Below are 18,487 nucleotides of genomic sequence, written 5' to 3'. Positions count from 1 at the left end.
GTAAATTGCTGCTGTTTATTGGTGACAGAGTTAACATTGGCAGGGTAATGGATTTATTTCACTCTCTACACACTTCTGGCGTTCATCGTTAAAGAAGTGTGACAGATGGATGCTGAGTAGAGATCGACTCGAGGTCTGCGTGTGAGCTCAGACAGAAGATCTATTTAGACTGGCTCTGCAGCAAATACACAGTCCCTCTGCCTAAATCTAACAAATCTCCCACACACAGGTTTAATGTATCTCAAAGCCTTTTTTCACTGCGTGTGTTGTCTGATTGTAAGCATGACCTTTGCCTCTGCTCTGAGACACTCTTTACCCTTTTTAGACATGTTTATCCAGTTTCTCTTAGCATGTAGAGAACCCTGATAACTAAGAAAATATGGTGCACGCTAGGGCTGCCCCCGACTAAGAATTTTCCTAGTCGACCAACAGTCATCATTTTGGGCCATTAGTCACCTGCATGTTTACCATATTAATTTAATTATTAAATTATATAATTTGGGCGGGGCAACGCAATGGTTTGAGTTGAAGTTGTGAGAAAGAATAGTATCAGTAACATTGTTAACACTGTGCTACATTACGGAGAAATACAAAACCGTACTAATGAACCTTAATTAATATAGGCCTATATTTTATCTACAAGTGCACGTCACACACTGAGCGAGCCGCCTGTTAATGACGCTGTCGGCAAAGCAGTAATGATTGTGCTAAGTGGCTAATGGGCATGTAGCTGCTTCCATGTTTCAGATGATACGTCCTGTTTGTAGTCGACCAATGAAGATGAGTTTACATATCACCTTGGGTTCGTCCTTCACCTTCTCAAAATGATCCCACACTTTGGATTTCCTGCCCGACATGTTATTAACTAGCCTGTGGAATAACCGCAGGTACCAGCCCTGTGAATTACGGGCCGTACACATGTCGCATATTTAACTTGTGTCTGTCCTTTCAAATTAAATTCCCACACGGTCCAGTCATTTAGGTTTGATTTATTCTGACAAGGCACAGCTCCTAGTAGTTTCACATTTGTTTTTGATTTTGTTTTTTTTCTGCGGCTAAGCGACCAATGAAATCTTGCCAACTAATGACCTCTCTGGTCGACTAATGTTTGGTCAACTATCAGGGGGGAGCCCCAGAAGACACTGTACCTTACTTGAAGCTAGAATTAAGGAATGTGTCCGATAGAGACACAAAGGTGAGATTGTACCAACATCAGTATTTGAATTAGAACACCTTGGTATTTTTTGTAAAATTCTGTCACAGATTAGATTGAAATGTCAGAGAAACATAATAATTTATGCCACCATACTTCTAGGCTTCTTTTTCTTGATTTTTAAGGCCTCAGCACAGAAGTGCCAGGACTCAGTGGTCCCTGACTGATGAATGTTTGCTTGTACATCAGAAGGCTCTGCATTGACTGGGCTTTGGCGTGGCCAGCAGGCTCCATAGCACCCCCAAAAAGCACACTAGGATTGGTATATGTTCACAAAATACAGGCGGATTATTGCTCTCATCTTCAGGAGCATATAGAAAATGTTGGCGATGTTTTTCGCCTGACAGGAAGTCAGCCATCTTGGGTTTCGTGTGTTATTATGCATTTTATAAATGTATGTTTTGGGACTTTTGGATGCACAAAAAGTCATGACACTTTGCATCCATGTTCGACAGTGCAGTGTGGCTTAGGTGAGGAATGTCAGCTCTATTGCACCGACTAGTTATTTATTAGCCTTTAAACATATTTCTTAAAACCCTTGATCATCTGATTTACAGGAAACCTACATGGTGTGGTCTACATATGATTCCCAGCAATATGATTTATAATTAGTGTGTACTGTAGCGCCACACAGTGGACACAGGAAGTAGTACAAAATTTGCAATAGGTTGTTTTCAGCACCAAGAGCCCCAAGCAAAATATATCATCTAAATCCTCTGCATAGTGTCCAACTTCTTTGGGATTGCAGAGCCACATCGACCACTGTCCCACCAGTTCCCCCAACGTACACAAAGGTGCGAGGGCCCTTTCATTGCTGCTTGCAGCTTTAATTTTTTTCTTCTCTTTCGTCTTTTGTCTTTGAGTGTCTGTATTGTCTGTTTTTGTAAAGCTGTTGATCAGTCTTTGCTATTGAGCAATTGAATTAAGAAAAACAAAGACACAGTGGACACATAAATCTATAATCTCATTAGGTCCGGTCTTGCATGGAATGAGCAAAACACACCTTAATGAAAGTATTTCCCGACATGCACTGTGTCCAAACATGATGTAAGACATTCTTCATTTTGTAAAGTACATTTTTATAAATCAAAGACACTTAAAATCCTTAATAATGATGTTGAATTTTCAAGCACTATCTGAGTTTGAGTCTGATTAGGGTCCTGTTGACGTCTGATAGAGCCACAGTAATGTGGGGCTTCTGATCTGTTGTGCAATAGAGGGAAAAACAAATCTGTGCACAAAGAAGTGTCATGAATTTTTCATGACTGTAGACCGAGTCTCCCCAGGACCCTGCTCTGAATTATAAACAAATACACAACTCTTAAGGAGTGGAGAATAGCTGATACATTAAGCAGAAAACACAAGTTAAGTTGTTTATCATTTATTAGGACTCCAGAGCAATCTCAACATTGTTTTTTGTTTTCATTACTTATGGATGTAAGTGTTCCTATTGTCTTGTACTCATGATATGACTGTTGATTTTGTTATTGTAAGATGGCAGGGAGAAAAATCAAAATGCTGAGGAAAACCTCACCTCCATTGAACTGCCTGGTAAATTGGCCTTGTTATACAGAACTGTGCATCTGAGCTTGAATTTTTCTTTTTCGCTTTATATCCATGTTTAAATCAGGATGAGATTCTTTAAGGTGCTGATTTGATTCGGAGCATTTTTTCAGATAAACATTCTTAGTGGTATTTGCACCACATTTGTTATATTTATTAATTTTTATTGTTAGTGTTTGGCCCTTTTAAATTTGACTGACTGAGAGAAGGAAACGGTGCATGTATCGGTGTGTCTCTGCACGCACAAAATATTGATTCAGGAGTCAGCCAACTAGTGTACCATTGTGCCTCCTCTGTGTCTGGGATCAGGACAGAAATATTCTGGTGCAGAAAATAAAATCCTTTTGCGGAGTAAGAGTTCCACTTTATTAAACTCATTTGAATATCTAAAAGCTCCTGGTATCTTCTCTGTCCAAAGATTTTTTTAAACATATGCATTTAAAGCCAGACTTTTACTTGTTGCCAGTCACAACAGCAGGGCTGGTGTTGTTTTCACCTTGTGAGTCTGTGTGTGTGTCGTCATGGCACAATGAGGTCCTGGAGACACCTATAGTAGTGAGAATACCACAGAAGCTGTTTTGAGTACTTTGCCAGGTGTTTATATATCTGTCTAGCGATCCGATTTTGTCACTGTGATAGCATCTCAACTGCAATATGCAGTCAAAAAACTTTACAGGTGTGTAGTTGAGAAGAAACTGGAAACCGCTGGATTGCCCCTCTGGGTACCCTCTAGGTATCTCGGGGTTAGCTAAGCCGGATGGATGGATGGATGGATATATAGTTGAGGTGAAAATAAATGCTGTGTTTGAAGATAGGTGTGGTCTAAGCAAGGGGGCCAGAAGCTGTGGGATAGGAAGTAGGGAAGGGGCAATAGGTCCCCCCACTTTAGGCCCCTGGCCAACATTCATTTTAAGTCCTGAATTGGGGTTACGGCTAGTGTGATCCAATTGCAAGATGGTCTCTAGTTTTCTTTGTGGATTACTTTCTCTATTATTCCATGAATCAATTCTTTGTCTGGGCTTTAAAACATCAGAAAATAAAAAAAAGAAAAGGCCCACTGACACAACCAAAAGCCAAAGTGACGCCTCTGCATTTTTTTCTCTTGCCAATAGTCCAAAGCCCAAATATTTTGAGTCCACTGTCATTTCTGACAATGGAATGGTTCTGTCAATCAAGTAATCATGAATTTCTTATTGATACATCTTAAATGAGGAAAACAAACTCACCTTAAGGTCAGTTTAGCAGCTCTTCTGGAGCTTTGATCATATCACATGATCTTCAGCAAAAAGGATTTTTTGGTGGAATTTAATTTATGCAAATTTTACTTAAAGAGTTCTAACAATATTGTAGTGCTTTCTTTTAAATTTGATTGTGTTGCAATCCTGACTATTGCTTGTATGGTTACACGGCTGCTACCATCATTAGTGTCACCGTGAGGTCTGTAGTGATGTGTGTCTGAATGAAGCCCACAGGGTTTGAACATGAAAAGCACCGTAGCTCTGGAACCTCATGCTGCTTTCTCTTTTTCATCTTTCACAGTGCTTTCCCCTTTGGTCAGGAGCCATCACTTCATTTACTAATATGTGGCTCTCTGTGTTGTCTGTGTCTTCCAGGACTCAACGCTCTGCCCTTTGATCCAGCAACCAACAACGACCCTCTCCAGTTCAGCAGCTCCAGCGGGCCACTGGTGACCGAGTGTCCTCCTCTGGAAACCACAGCCGAGAATAGCAAGAAGAGGAAGAGGGCCAGCCTGCCTCCAGGTACTGACAACATCTGCCTCGCAAGTATTGCAACACTGCTGCAGGATTACTCTGTGGTCTCAAATCCTCCCCAGTTTGCCCTTAGCCAGGTTGGATTTTAAATGTGAGGGCCTGTAAAGCTCAACAGAGAACGCCTCCCTTCAGAGAAGCTTCGATACAACAGCTAGATTTTTTACCTTGAGATTGCTCTTCCCCTAACTCTTCCAACATCAAATAGCAGTGATGGGAATTGTTGCATAATCCTATCATTTGGTGGCGGTATGGAAAAAAAAAAAGTGGTTTAGCTCAGTCTTTGTTGTTTTCGATTAGCTTGCCATGTCCTGAGGCTCTGGTTGTCTGGCCTGTTTGGAGGTCAGGCAGCTGCAGCAGGAAACTGCTCCGCTGAGATTGTGTGCCTGACTGTCTGTTACCGTGCCAACACCACCTGCCAATCAAAACTGCAAACACGCCTTTAGCCTGCTCATACACACACTGACCTGTCACACAAACAGGGACGTGCTGAGAGAGGTGTGTCCGTGTACATGTGTGTTTATGTGTGTCACAGAGTGTGCCATAATTAAACAGTAATTTGAGTTAGTGGCTGGTAATGTGTCAAATTAAAAAAAAGACTTTCTAATTAAAGAATTAAAGAAGTACTGACTAATTAATTGCTTTGTAAGTAACAGAAAGAAGTGGGCCCTTAAGAAGGAGAGGTGTTGTTCCGTGTTCTCTGCGTTCTTAGCAATGCTAATTGGACTGGATTAATACTCCACATTAACACAGCCATAATCAACAATTCATCTTTTCTTTGCATCTTCACATGGAAGCGTTAATGTCTTGAAGTTTAATTTCATTTTAATTCACTGACCATGTCAAGCCATAATTGGATAATGTATCACGGAGGGTTGTCAAACAAATAACAAATGTCTGTCCAAATGCTGGATTTATTTAAATGTTAGAAGTTACACATGAAGACAGTTTGTAAATGGCACAGCTTCACATCTTTCAGGGGAGATGAAGTAAGAATAAGCAGTGGTATTTTTGAGCTGGTCATAAATTTTGCTTCTTAAATGTCTTTTAGATGTGTTGAAAACACAACCTCCCTTTAGTTAAAGGAATACTTTACCCCAAAAATGACCAATTGTGTACTCACCTTGTGTTTCTTTGAATTTGTTAAGAAAACTGTTTTTCTTGCATGCCTCCACAGTGAAGTAAGAGTCCAAAAAACAAAGAAAATTCTTGACGCATTCAGGTCATAAGTGACCATGTTCAGCAACAGCAAAACTACAGTATATCAAATCATCCTTTTACAAACTCACTCAACTCATGCAGTATAATCCAAGTTTCATTTATGCAGTCATACGCTCAGCACTTCCCAAACAGACATCCTTTCTGATGGGGAACGAGAGCCCCGCTTCCACCAAACTTTTTCGGTATGGTACCTTTGGAACCAGAAGTAACGCCTCAGACATGGTCCCTAGACCCTAGTGTTGCCGACAGGAACAGCACTCCGCAACGCTGTTTTTTTCTCCAAGTAAGGATTAGAATATATGCAGCTCATATAACCCAGTCGAAATTAATATATATGAACGCTTGAAGATCCACACATTACTAAAAGTGTATGTCCCATAAAAACTAAATGAATGGTCAGTGTTGTCATATGGAATATTTAAGGTGTGTTGGTGGATTCACTTCACCTAATGCATTGAGTAACATTACAAGTTAACATTCCACCTTAAATGTCGCCGGCAGTTGGTTAGTTTACTAATTAAACTCTCCACAGTATGAACAGTGGTTACATGAGCCTCAAAACCAGCAACAGCTCAGCCCTGAGCAGAGTGGCCGTCCTCTATTGACCAATCAACAGACTGCAGTGTTCACAGCTCCACCTTTTAGTACCAGATCTGTGTGCTCGGTACCCCAACAGAGGGGGGACCAAATATGGGGATGGTATGGAATGGCTCCATCGGTATCATCCACAACATTTCACTGTGGAAACAGAAATAAAGCGCACCGCACTAAACTGAACTGTACTGCTCGGTGTAAACAGGGGCTTAAATGGAAAGTGAACTTGCAAAGCCAGACTCCATTGATATAAACAGTAATTTTACCTTGCTGCACACCAGAGCTGCTGGTCAACAGTTGCCTCAGACACTTAGTTTGGTTCTTAAAGGGTTTGGATTCACCAAAGTCACAAAATAAACTAATAACACTACGGATAACAACTAATAACTAATTTAACTGCCACTCGAGGCAGCAGTAGACCAGTAGTTCCAATGTTTAGCAAGGTAAAATTACTATTTTTGTCAATGGAGTCTGGCTGTGAAGAGAGTAGATAAGTTCCAGTTTCAGTTCATTACCCTGCCAGAAAGACAGGGCTGTCTGTTTGGGAAGTACTGAGCATACGACTGGAGAAATGAAGCTTGGATTATACCGCATGACTTGTGGTTGAGGCATGCGAGAAAAACAAAATTTTCCTCACAATTTCAATGTAACTTGGGTTGAGTGATTGATTTATAAATGGTGATTTGGGGTATGAAGTTTTCCTTTGCTGCATCAGAGCTGCACTGTCAAAAGTTTTCAGTCCGTGGATGACAAAACGCAGAGTCACTCAAACCTCAGGAAATCACAATGATCCAGACATATTAATGCAACTTTTCAGTCAGTAACTTCAAGTGTCAGCTGTGTTACAAAACCCCAGCAACATAATTTATGTAGATATATTTTGAGCGCAGAGAAGTGTTTTGTCCCCTGTATTAGAATTAAAATATGAACACTGAGTTCTTACTTGTCAGATTTCCCTCTACAGCTCTGTATCCTACAGTCATAATATCATTACTGTTGGGCACAATCATTCTGTCTGGTACAATCACGCAGGTTTTTCTCTGCCATTGTCTGATATTATTTAATTTGCTCCTCCGTTTTCATGCTTACACAGTATTCAAAGCTCAGAAAAAGTGTTGACAGCATCAGTACTAGCAGTGAATAGTTATATTTGTGTACACTGATAAAAGCCCATCAGAAAGCCTTAAGATAAAAGCATTCCCTGTCTCGGTCAGTCCACACCAAGTTATTTATATCGGACGTAGTGACTCTTAAAACTTTCCTCCTTTCATATAAATAATGCAGGAAGTTGAAATGACTTAATGTATTGGTGGTTTTTAGATTCTTTATGTAGTTGTTAATGCTGCTGTGATAAGATGTTTTACCAACTACCTGTGTGCACTGTATGTCTAATGCATATTGTAGGTTCCTATATGCAGGGGAATGATTTGATGTTGGTATTAGGAAAAATACAAAAGAACGCATTACTGCAGTTTACAGATGGATGTATCAACCTGCCTCCACATTAGTGGTCAGAGAACTAACCACAGTGAAGTAACACTAGAAGTATATACCTCCATTGTGCTTATTAATGTAGTGATTTCATCTTCGTATTCCCTTTACATTATGTTAAAATGCACACAGGTCACTCAGAGAAATAAGTTACAGAGGAAGCACAACATATTAACACCCACTGTATTCAACTCAAGTGGGAGAGACTGTGTATAAATGCAGGAAGTCAATAATACAGTTTCTCCCGTCCCCCAACCTTAATTTAGAAACAGCTTCCTGTTGTTTGTTGGAGGGCTGAGAGGGCAGTGAGAGAACCAGCTCTGCAGGGAGAGATTTTCCTTGCAGTGCAAATGCGTCTGGATTTTACAAATGGTTAAATGTTCAGCAGCGGAAACCAACTTATTAGAGTTCTAGTGGCTACTCGGTGTTAGTTTCAGGAAGAGCTGGATGGAAGGATGCAGTTATGTGAAATCTCTTTCATCTGGCTGCTCGGCTGTCACAGCTATACATTTCCTGTCTTTATCATGTGAATGCGCACATGTGCAAAGCTGGGTAAAAACAGATAGAAATGGCCAAGAAATCAGCTTTTGCCATGTGAAATCTAGCTGGAGAACTCTTGAATCCCTTAATTATAGTAAACAGGTTTCTAGTCTGCACATTTATACTTGGTTGCTTCAGACAGTGGACTGTAACCTGGCAACTTAAAAGGGACCTATTATGCTTTTCCTTATTTTCTGTCATATATATAATATCTGATTAAATGCAGCCAAATGATCAAATAATGAGGTAAAAGCATATAAAAGTAATCCCTGGGAGCAAAAACCATTCTGAATACTCTGTTTTCAACTTTGGCTCCAAGATGACATCATAGTGTGCTGGATTTCTTTATACGTTCATCTGCTCCAGGCACGCTACTGCCTGTGTTTCAATTACGTAGCCTACACTGCTACATGTAGCTACATGCTAACATCAGGGAAACATGTAATCTTGGTCGCTGATGCTGCTAACTTCTCCCCAATTTTGGATCATATTCCTGCTGGAACATGTCCTTTTGGGTTTAATGGCTTTTTTGGGTGATTTTTCACAGCAGAAAGCACCACTATTCTCTGCTACAGTCACTCCTTGGCTGCAATGACGGTGCAGAGATGCCAAGATAGAGAATACTCAGATATGCTGACCAATCAGAGCAGACTGGGCTTTTAATAAAAGGGGCTTAACCAGACAGGCGCCAAAATGGAGCATTTCAGACAGATACAGGTGTTCCAGCAGAGACAGTGCGAGGAACATTAAAGCACGTAAACATGTTCCAGGAGAAACCCAAAATACAAGCATGAATGTGAAAATGAGCACAATAGGTCGTCTTTAAGTGCATGTAAATGTGCTGAGTTACTGCTTGAATCCAGCGCCTGGAGAATCAGCCAAACGATGAAGGTCTGGAACAGCTGGAGATGCGGATTCACAGCCAGCCTCCAGTCTCAGTCTGGTCCTCCAGCTCTCTAATGGAGCGCCGACTCATTAGCAGCCATGTTGATTGAGCCTTGTTAAAGGGACCCTAATGGATAGATTATTCTCCATTACAATTGCCATTACACTTGATAATCCATCATGCATGTGTGTGTGCGAGCATCCATAGCAACACATAGACTTTTCTTAAACATTACACAGCTGCATTTTATTCCAGTAATTGGCGAAGAATTTAAGAAGGCAACTAGCAAACTGCCTGTTTGATGTAGCCCATGAGGAATGTGAGTCATTCCAGACTTAATGCCACCCTGCTGATAGATTATTTACTAATGATCTTTAAACCACCGCACCAAGACCAAACAACAAGCAGCCCGATACATAATTAAGAGGCCCTCACCTCCTGTAAACAGTTACAGGCAGCGTTTGAAGTTGAATTGATATTCTGTTCACTCTGCCACAAAATAGAGTCCACTCACTCCACACTCAGGCTCAGTGTGACTAACTCGATGTTTTTATTTAGTTGAGTATGAAACAGCTCCAGAGAAATTTATTTCATTGGAAATCATGCCCACTTGGTAGGAAATTTCCAGTTAGTTGTGACTCTTTTACTAAGGCGTGTATGAAGAAAAAATAAATCATTGTTATGCTTCTCTGTCTTTGATCCAGTAAAATGGAGGCATTGGATAGTTTTCACCGTGCTTCCTCTATCAGGCACTACTGTTTTTATGTAGTTGTTCCCTCTAAAGTTGAGACGGTGCACTCGGCCGCCATCTTTGCTCTTTATCTTTTTAGTTTTCTGCGTTTATATGCACCCACTGTGTGTGTGGACGTGTCTTTTAACAATCCATAATAATAATAAGTGGTGCCTTGGGGCAGCAGGCACACTGCAAGGATTTTCCTTACTCTTGTTTTTTATCAGTTTTACAACACAGCCAGAGATGGCCATTTCCCCTCAAGTCCTGCTGTGTTTAAGCTGCAGGTGGCGAAGAGAATGAGATTTTGAAATGTTGCTCATTTTTTAGCGGAGCAGGATTTCCCCTCTCACAATGAATATAAATGTCAGTTTAGTAGCATCCGCGCAAGCTGGATTTCATTATCTCGCGCCTGTTATGTTAATGTAATACTAATAATAATCTTCATTTGCGAAGCAGTTCCAAACAAAGTTAAGTGTGATATGCAGGGTGAGGTGGGGACACATCCGAATTAAAAGGCATCATAAAGAGAATGCTTGTCATTTCAAAATAAAATCAGGAAAAATTTCTTCTGCACAAACAAGTTGTTTACACTGATTCACCAAACTGCTTTGTTTGTATCCCTGAGGTCTAACACATGTTGATTGCATTTCCTCCCTCATAAAGCATTTGCTCAATTTATATTATCCTTCCTTAGTAGTTTATATCCAGCATTGTTTACAGCAGTTGTTCCCAACTGGTTGGTCGTGGGTCCATATGGAAAGGACTGCAAATGAATCCCCATCGTGTCAAATTTGTAAAAAAAAAAACAAAAAAAAAAAAACAACAACTTTATTTTTAAGTATAGTGGTAAACTAGTTCAAATGCAAGTATGAAACTGAATATATTTGGACCTTGAATTAATGACCAAGGAGAAGTCTGGACCGCGTGGCTTGACCAGTTGGAAACCACTAGTTTACAACATGTTTTCCATGGAAGTATATGAGACCTGGATACAGTGTTGCTCGGAGGCACATGAAGCCACAATGAGTTTGACATCCCGGAAAATTACCTAGAGCCTTTGCATCCACATCTTTCTGGCCCTAATGGCATCACGTGTCAGATCTGGAAGTTGTAGCTACAAGGTCGGCTCACCGTGTCAAATTGGCTTCAAAGTCTGATGCACTCCCTGGGGGCTGGGAGACGTTTTCTTGCTGTCAATCTTGTCTTTCCCCGTTTTTTAGTATTTCAAATCCAGCATTGTTAACAACAGTGGTTCCCAACTTGTCCAGCCACAGGGTTCACATTTCTCTTTAGTTGTTATTTCAAGGTCCACACGGTTTCATATATTCTGCATCATACTTGCATTTGGCTATGTCGTTGAGCTAGTTTGCTGTCTCTGTCAGTCACTCACTTCACAGCAGGAAACTGCATCTTAGAATAAAAACTCTGTGCTGGAAATTCAATGTACTTGAAAAATAAAGTGTGCGTTTGTTGTTCCTCAGAGGCGTATGAAGCCACAAAAATTTTGACATCACCAAATTTACCCAGAGCCCCTACATCCACATCTTTTTGGCCCTAATAGCATCAAGTGTCGGACCTGGAAGTTGTAGTTGCAAGGTCTGGTCACTATGTCAAATTGGCTTCAGAGGGCTGGGAGATGTTGTCCTGCTGTCTATATTCTTCTTCTTTGCCTTTGTTGGCCCATTGCTGCATATCTCGGCATGTTACTGCCACCTGTGGATCAGTAGAATAATGTGAAAGCATTGATCCGGTCACTTACATGTGTGCATGTGCATGATGAACAAAACAGTGATCCACTCATAATGAAACAGCACTGAAGCGCTACTAGAGGTCAGAAACTCTACAGAGAACCTGTAAGGCTGACACTGGTTCTGCAGGCCTGAGAGCAAGGGGTTCCACAGCTGTGGATGGCAAAGGTCCTGTCAACGAGGGTAATGAGGTGTGTTTTCACTCACTGCACACAGTGCCTCCAGCACTCCTTAACATCCTCCATCCTTCGCAGTCTACTTAGGGTGAGTAAGAGAACAAACATTAGCCCCAAACAGCTCTAATTAAAGGACCATAACACCATCTGGGACATTTGTTCACATTACCTAAAACATATGTGACATAAGGACATGCATCACTTAGAGAATGAATTTAATGATCAGCAAGCGTTCAGCAAAGTTTTCCTACACTTCATCATATAGACCGCCTCCACTGGAACCTGCCTGTGTCTGAGCAGCAGCGAGTATGTATGAATGTATTTATATGAAATAGCTCTTTGAAGGAGAATGTTTGGCCTTTGGCTGAATAGGTTCCAAGTACCCTTGTAACAAGGTTGTTTGACTGGAAAAAAATATTGAGAAGTGATCAGAACTGAGAAATATGTTCAAACCTAGGGCAATGTATATGGATTCATCCAAAGCACTTCCAATGCCAAGATTAAAGAAATATCCCCCTCACTCTCATGTTCCTCTATGCATGGAAATAAGTTAATTGCATTATATCACAAAGGCCAGTTCAAAGCCATAGTTTTAGCAAATAGAATAATTGTACTCTCACCGATCCAATCTCTTGTGCATTAACCTTTAGTCGGAGCTAAGAGAAAGGTGTTGAATAAAATGCTATTGATTCTTAAGCAGAAAGGTTAATGCAATTGAGCACGGGAAAATAAGGATACATGTTGTGTAGGTAGGGAGCGGCAATATTTCTCAACCAACTGCAACATCATGACACGATATGTTGCGGCAAAGGTTTATCTGGACATATATTATTACATCCCAGCATTGTATGTATTTAAAGCCTAACAAAGGGTGCTTTCACACCTGCCCTGTTTGGCTCGGTTCAATCAAACTCAAGTTTGTTTGCCCCCTAAGTGCGGTTTGCCCATCCAATGCATCAAAACATTGCTTTCTAGTTGGAGCCGCGCCTCGTTTTCAAACTGTATGGTTTGACTAAAATGAACAATGGTCTCTAGGTCTGAAAGCACCCTTAGTTGTACCCATAATTGCTTATATTGTGTACATATTTTCTGAATGAGAGTACGAGAAATAATTTACATTCTGGGGAGAACTGTGTGAGGTCTTGTATGTGCCAACTTCACGAGTGCCGGGTATTAACACAATATTGTCTCGATATCGTGATATGAGGGAAGATATCGTCCTTGATTCTGGGTATAGAAATATCGTATGTGTTGTCTTTTTCTGTATTTAAAGACTGTATTGAAGTAACATGAATGCATTTACGTCTCTTTCGAAATATCTATTTTTCATTCCTTCCTGGCATGCCGTCAGGGTAAACGGTTAATGACTGTCTTTCTGTAGTGTGTATGACATTGTCTGGCCTTCAATGTCGGGTTGGGCAGCACTGTAAAATTTTCCAAATGTCACCACCAGTCAAACAACCAGTGATTGTTGATATATGCAATGTTCCACAAGTTCAGATGTCAAGAAAAGAAATTCTGACACCTAATATCGTTATTAAACAGAAAAATAGTACCGTACTCCCTCTAAATTTAACTAACTAAGACTAGCTTGATTGACATCTTAACTCACTGTTAAACACATTGCTCTCTCTGCTGTTGATGACTGGCTTTTTGCTAGTCCTTTAACATTATCCCCACTACTCGCAGTTGCCATCTCTCTCAGCTCAGCTGCCTGTTCCAGCATTAGACACTGACCTCTAGTGGTGTGTGCTGTGCACTACAATACATTGCCTCAATACAGCATCTCCGAATTCTTTTTACAGAGAGAATCATTTGTATATTTGATGGCGTTGAAAATCATACCTTCAGGATTTCTAAATATCCTGGAGTACCATACCACTGCGATAGTGCCTGAGCCTAATTCAGCCTTTTAGTCTGGAGCCTCTGGAGGCTTATTTACTGTTAGATGTTCTCCCCAGCAGTGTGGTCTGAACGTGGCCTAAATTTTTCCACTGTAGCCTTCAAAAGTAATTAATTAATAGGAAACCACAAGCTTTGCAGTTCTAATTGGCTGAGTCATATTTGCGTGGAAAGAGAGGAAAAGTTTTACTCATAAAAATATTTACACTCTTCCACTGTAGATTTGAATTATACATTCTTCTTGAGCGACTAAGGACAAAAAACTTGTGTTGTGTTTTTGCTCGTTAGCCGCTGCACTTTAACAGATTTGAGCTGTGAAGCAAAGCACCCTCACTGACTTCACCCATGCTCAGAGTTTGTATCGGAGATCCTGAAATCATTTTGTCAGTACAAGGTCTCCTTTGGGAGTGTGCCGTCAACGCCCTGTATTTTTACTCTGGCCTCCTTATGATGAATGGCTTTCAGTCTAACTGCCGGTTTCCTGTGTGGGAGCATCAAATCCCAACAAATAAACTGCACCTCAGTGAAGTGAGTGTGGTTTCTCTTTCCAGAAGGTTGGCATAATAGTTTCCAATATTACACGCACCAGTATTTCTTTTTTGTGGCTTTTATTTTTTTTGGGAAAGAAATGGATTTGAGCATAAAAAACTGTAATGTGATGTCATTGACCCACTACTGGCAGGCAAAGAGCTGTTGGAAGGTAAATAATGTAATGGGCTACTTAAGCTGTCAGAGATGACAGTCCATTTAGATATATGGCTGTCCCAGAGAGGTGTGTGTGTATATGTGTGTGTCCTGATTGCTGCGTGTTGAGGCCGGGGGAGATCTACAGCGGGATGTCAGTCTTTGTGACGCTGAGGCCACACAGTGACACAGAAGATTTAGAGTGATGCTGATGGATGGGAGACACAAGATGACAGAGTGAAGTTCAAAGATGAACTCATTAGCTCACAAACAGGATGTCTACAGGCATGTAAGGGCACTATAAAGGTTACTAGGATTCAGTCTGGAGGGAGCAGCCGCATGCTTTTGCAGAACTGTATGTCTGGAGTATATATATATATATATGTGTGTGTTTTTACTCTAGAAGAGCGTAGTGATTGAAATGCATGCCAAGCTGTGAAGGGGGCTGCCTCTCTTTATTCATCTGGGATTCCTCTGCTTCACTCAAAACATAACAGTCCACTTGTGTCTGCTGCTGCTCTGGGAGAGATAAGGACTACACACTGCCTTTGTGTAGGCATATTGAGCGTTTTTGAGTATTTAGAATTTATTTTCATTATCAGTGAATGAATTTCACAGTATCATTTTTTTCAGGCCTGGAAAAGTCATGGATTTAGTGAAATCCCGTGTAATGAAATTAATTATTACAGTAATAACCTGTGGATAACCTTCCATGTAATGTAACATACTGTAGCTCAGTCCATAGGGACTTGGCTTGAACCATTTGCCTCCAAGGCACTGCTGAGGTGCCCCTAAGCAACTGAAACTCCAGCTGTTCAGGGCACCCATCTTTGGGCAGCAACCTCGCTCTGACATCACTCCATTTAATGCATGTATAGTTCCTGTTCGTGTATGCGCATGTATTTTGGGTTGCCTGTGTGTGTATATCTTCTTCTATAACAGTGACTTTATGTAATGTAGCTGTTGACATAATGTAGCTCTAATATGTGACAACATTTTGTTTACTATCACGGATGTTTCTGCATTTTCTTCTTGCGCTCCACAGCAGACATGTTGGTGTGTTATAGTAGGAAAAGCACAGGTGAAATTGAGAACATTGACGACGTTCCATTAAGTGCTTCAGAAAGTTATTCTAGTTAGCCAACATGCAAAATAACAAGGGTCTCCTCTAAGTGGAATGCAGCCATCATTAATGGTATTTAATACACATGTGCTTTTCCTACTATGACATGTCTGAAGAAAGGTATTCGTACATCCAACTGTCTCAGATGCAGGTGTGTCTTTGAACAGAAAATCCCACACACTGCCCATTCTCAGCTTTGAGCTTAAATAGAAACTTCCCCACCCATTCCACAGGTGTGCACAGGTGTGAGGGAATTAATTAGCTGTGAGTGTGTTAAACATTCTCGATGAAGGTCCAGGATGACCGACACATTAGTGTTACTAATAAATTGTGATGCTGAGGAAGGAGCAGTGTGTGGATTTTTTTCTTCAAAGCCCCTACTATTACATGTCAAAATGTCTGCCTTGAAAAATGTCTATTATGTTTAAAATAAGTGAATAAAACTGTGCCGGTGTGACTTAATATATTCGGTAATGCATCCCAAAGTTTTCATACCCATGCTGTGCCCCACCACTACTTTTAAAGTGTACTGCATTTTTGAGATGGAGCAGTGTTCATGTTATAAATTGTGAATGGTCATGGAAATTTTATTATGGTTCCTTGAAAAGTCATGGAAAAGTTTCGAAATTTCGTCCATGAAAATGTGGTTTATAAAATGTCAGAAAATAGTGAAACAATTTGGCTATTGGAAAAGAAAACCAGAAATGAAATGAAAGGATTAATCGTTCATCAAAAGAGTTAATTAACTGTTTCAGCTCTGTGATACAATAGGTCAGATGTGGTTTTGGTGGTGTTTAGGGCTGCAACCACCAATTATTTTCATTGTTGATTAATTATTTTCTCAACTATTTTCTGTTTGGTCCATAAAATGCCAAAACAATGGTTAAAATTGTCGATCAGTGTTTCCCAAAGCCCAATAAGATGTCCTCAAATGTCTTGTTTTGGTCCACAACCCAAATATATTCACTTTACTGTCATACAGGATGAAAGAAACCAGAAAATATTCACATTTAATAAGCTGGAAGCAGAGAATTTTGACTTTTTTCCTGACAAAGTGCTCAAACCAATTAATCAGTTAGCAAATTAGTTTGTGAATAATACAGACAACTAATCGATTATGGTTTGTAGCTGTACAATGATCAGAAAAGTTGCATTATTTATGGTTTCAGCTGTAATATACAGTAAATATTGTAGTGTCATACTACTGCAGTATTATCTCAGGTTCTCTGTGATCCAGGTCAAAGTGCAGCTCTCAAGCCTCCTCCTCCTCCTCCTCCTCCATCCACTCTGATCATCACCAAACAGCGAAATGAAATTGGGGTCCATCCTTTATCCCTCTTCCCATTTCTCACCTCCATCATTTTTAATTGTGCTCCCTCGCTCCCTGTCGCTCTGCTGTACGCCGCGGTGGTCAGGGATTTAGTGCCACTTCACCCCATCTTGCAAAGCCTACAAACATATGAGGTCTAAATAATTCACGGTGCCACAAGGCGCCCTGCTCTGTCTGTAGACTCAGGCTCAAGCTAATGGCTCAAGCTCTGAAAAGACTCCAGTATAAAAACAGAAACCTGGCTTTTTTTTTTTTCTTGATCAAAGCAAACAGGGCAGCGTTGTTTCTGCACACGGCCTCCCTCCTTTAATTCCCTCTATACAGCGACAGTGCAGGGACAATAAACAATTAGCCCTTAAATGTGTTTCTCTCTTCATCCTTTAGCCTGCGGGACATTAAACTCAGACCAAATAAGTCGTCCTCTAGCAGTGTTTTTAATTAATAATCTCAGATCCATTGTGGGTGTTATCTTCAACTTTGCTAAATTGATTTCTAATCGGGACATGGCCTGCAGGCTGGAGTTTTAGAAACTGGCAGTGTTGTATCAACAGCCCCCAAACAAGCAACTATTAAATAAGAATACTGTGTAGTTTGCCAGAAGTACATGGAAAAATATGTGTTTGTAGTCTTACCTGACAACAACTTAAGGGTCTGCACCTCACACAATTTGATCCTACAAATCTAGTGAGGCATGAATGAAAGTTTGTGTTGGTCATTGTCAAAAAGGCCACTTTAAATCTAACTTTCAGTGATGTAGATTTATTCTATTAAAAGACAATTGAATGGAAACTGTTTTGTTATTCATTTTCCGAACACTATTTTTTTTACATTTTTTATATATTAAATAGTTTCAGTTTCTCAAATGGGAGAATTTGCTGCTCTATTAACATTATATTAAAGCTGAAGTGTGGGACTTTTGTCGCTAACCCTCTGGCAGTGAGAGTAATTAACTAAACACTGTCGACACGTGCTTCTAATATCTTCAGGTGAGCTCTCCCTGCATCATCACCCCTGCCCCCCGAAGTGCTCTCTTCAAGTCTTCTTTTTAAATGTAGTCCTTCCTAGTAATGCTGAGTTTCTTTATTTATCTGGAACATCCATTCCAGGAACTTTTTTGAACGCATCTTTGGATTTTTTGCCATAGCTTCAGCCATACTGCAAGGTGCTGCTCCGTCGCTACGGTCTCTCCCCCTCTTCCTTTTATTTAATCTTTATTTCAAACTGTCAACATACATAGTATCACACACATAAAGATAAAGCATTAAGAAAATAAAATGCACGGTATTGTAGTGGTTAACATTGTCACCTCGTAGCAAGAGGGCTCCTGGTTTGAACCCCAGGGTGGGGGAGCCCCTCTGCATGGAGTTAGCACGTTCTCCCCATGTCAGCGTGGGTTTTCTCCAGGTACTCCAGCTTCCTCCCACAGTCCAAAGACATGCAGGATAATTGGTGACTCTAAATTGCCTGTAGTTGTGTCTGTGAGTGTGAATGGTTGTCTGTCTCTGTGTGTCAGC

General features: G+C 40.6%; 1 protein-coding gene across 8 annotated transcripts in view; it reads left to right on the top strand.

The window, feature by feature from the left end:
• The window catches only part of LOC126388710 (ecto-NOX disulfide-thiol exchanger 2-like), a 271,116-nt gene that overhangs the window by 120,691 nt on the left and 131,938 nt on the right, over positions 1-18,487 (top strand). For all 8 annotated transcript variants that reach the window (XM_050041964.1, XM_050041962.1, XM_050041957.1 and 5 more), the window contains one exon: positions 4,390-4,536. In XM_050041964.1, coding sequence (XP_049897921.1) covers positions 4,390-4,536 — 147 coding nt within the window. The remainder of the gene's footprint in view (positions 1-4,389; positions 4,537-18,487) is intronic.

The sequence above is a fragment of the Epinephelus moara genome, chromosome 4 (assembly GCF_006386435.1).
Source record: "Epinephelus moara isolate mb chromosome 4, YSFRI_EMoa_1.0, whole genome shotgun sequence".
NCBI lineage: Eukaryota > Metazoa > Chordata > Actinopteri > Perciformes > Serranidae > Epinephelus > Epinephelus moara.
Note: the sequence above shows the minus strand (reverse complement) of the source record. Positions and strands in the feature narration are given on the sequence as shown.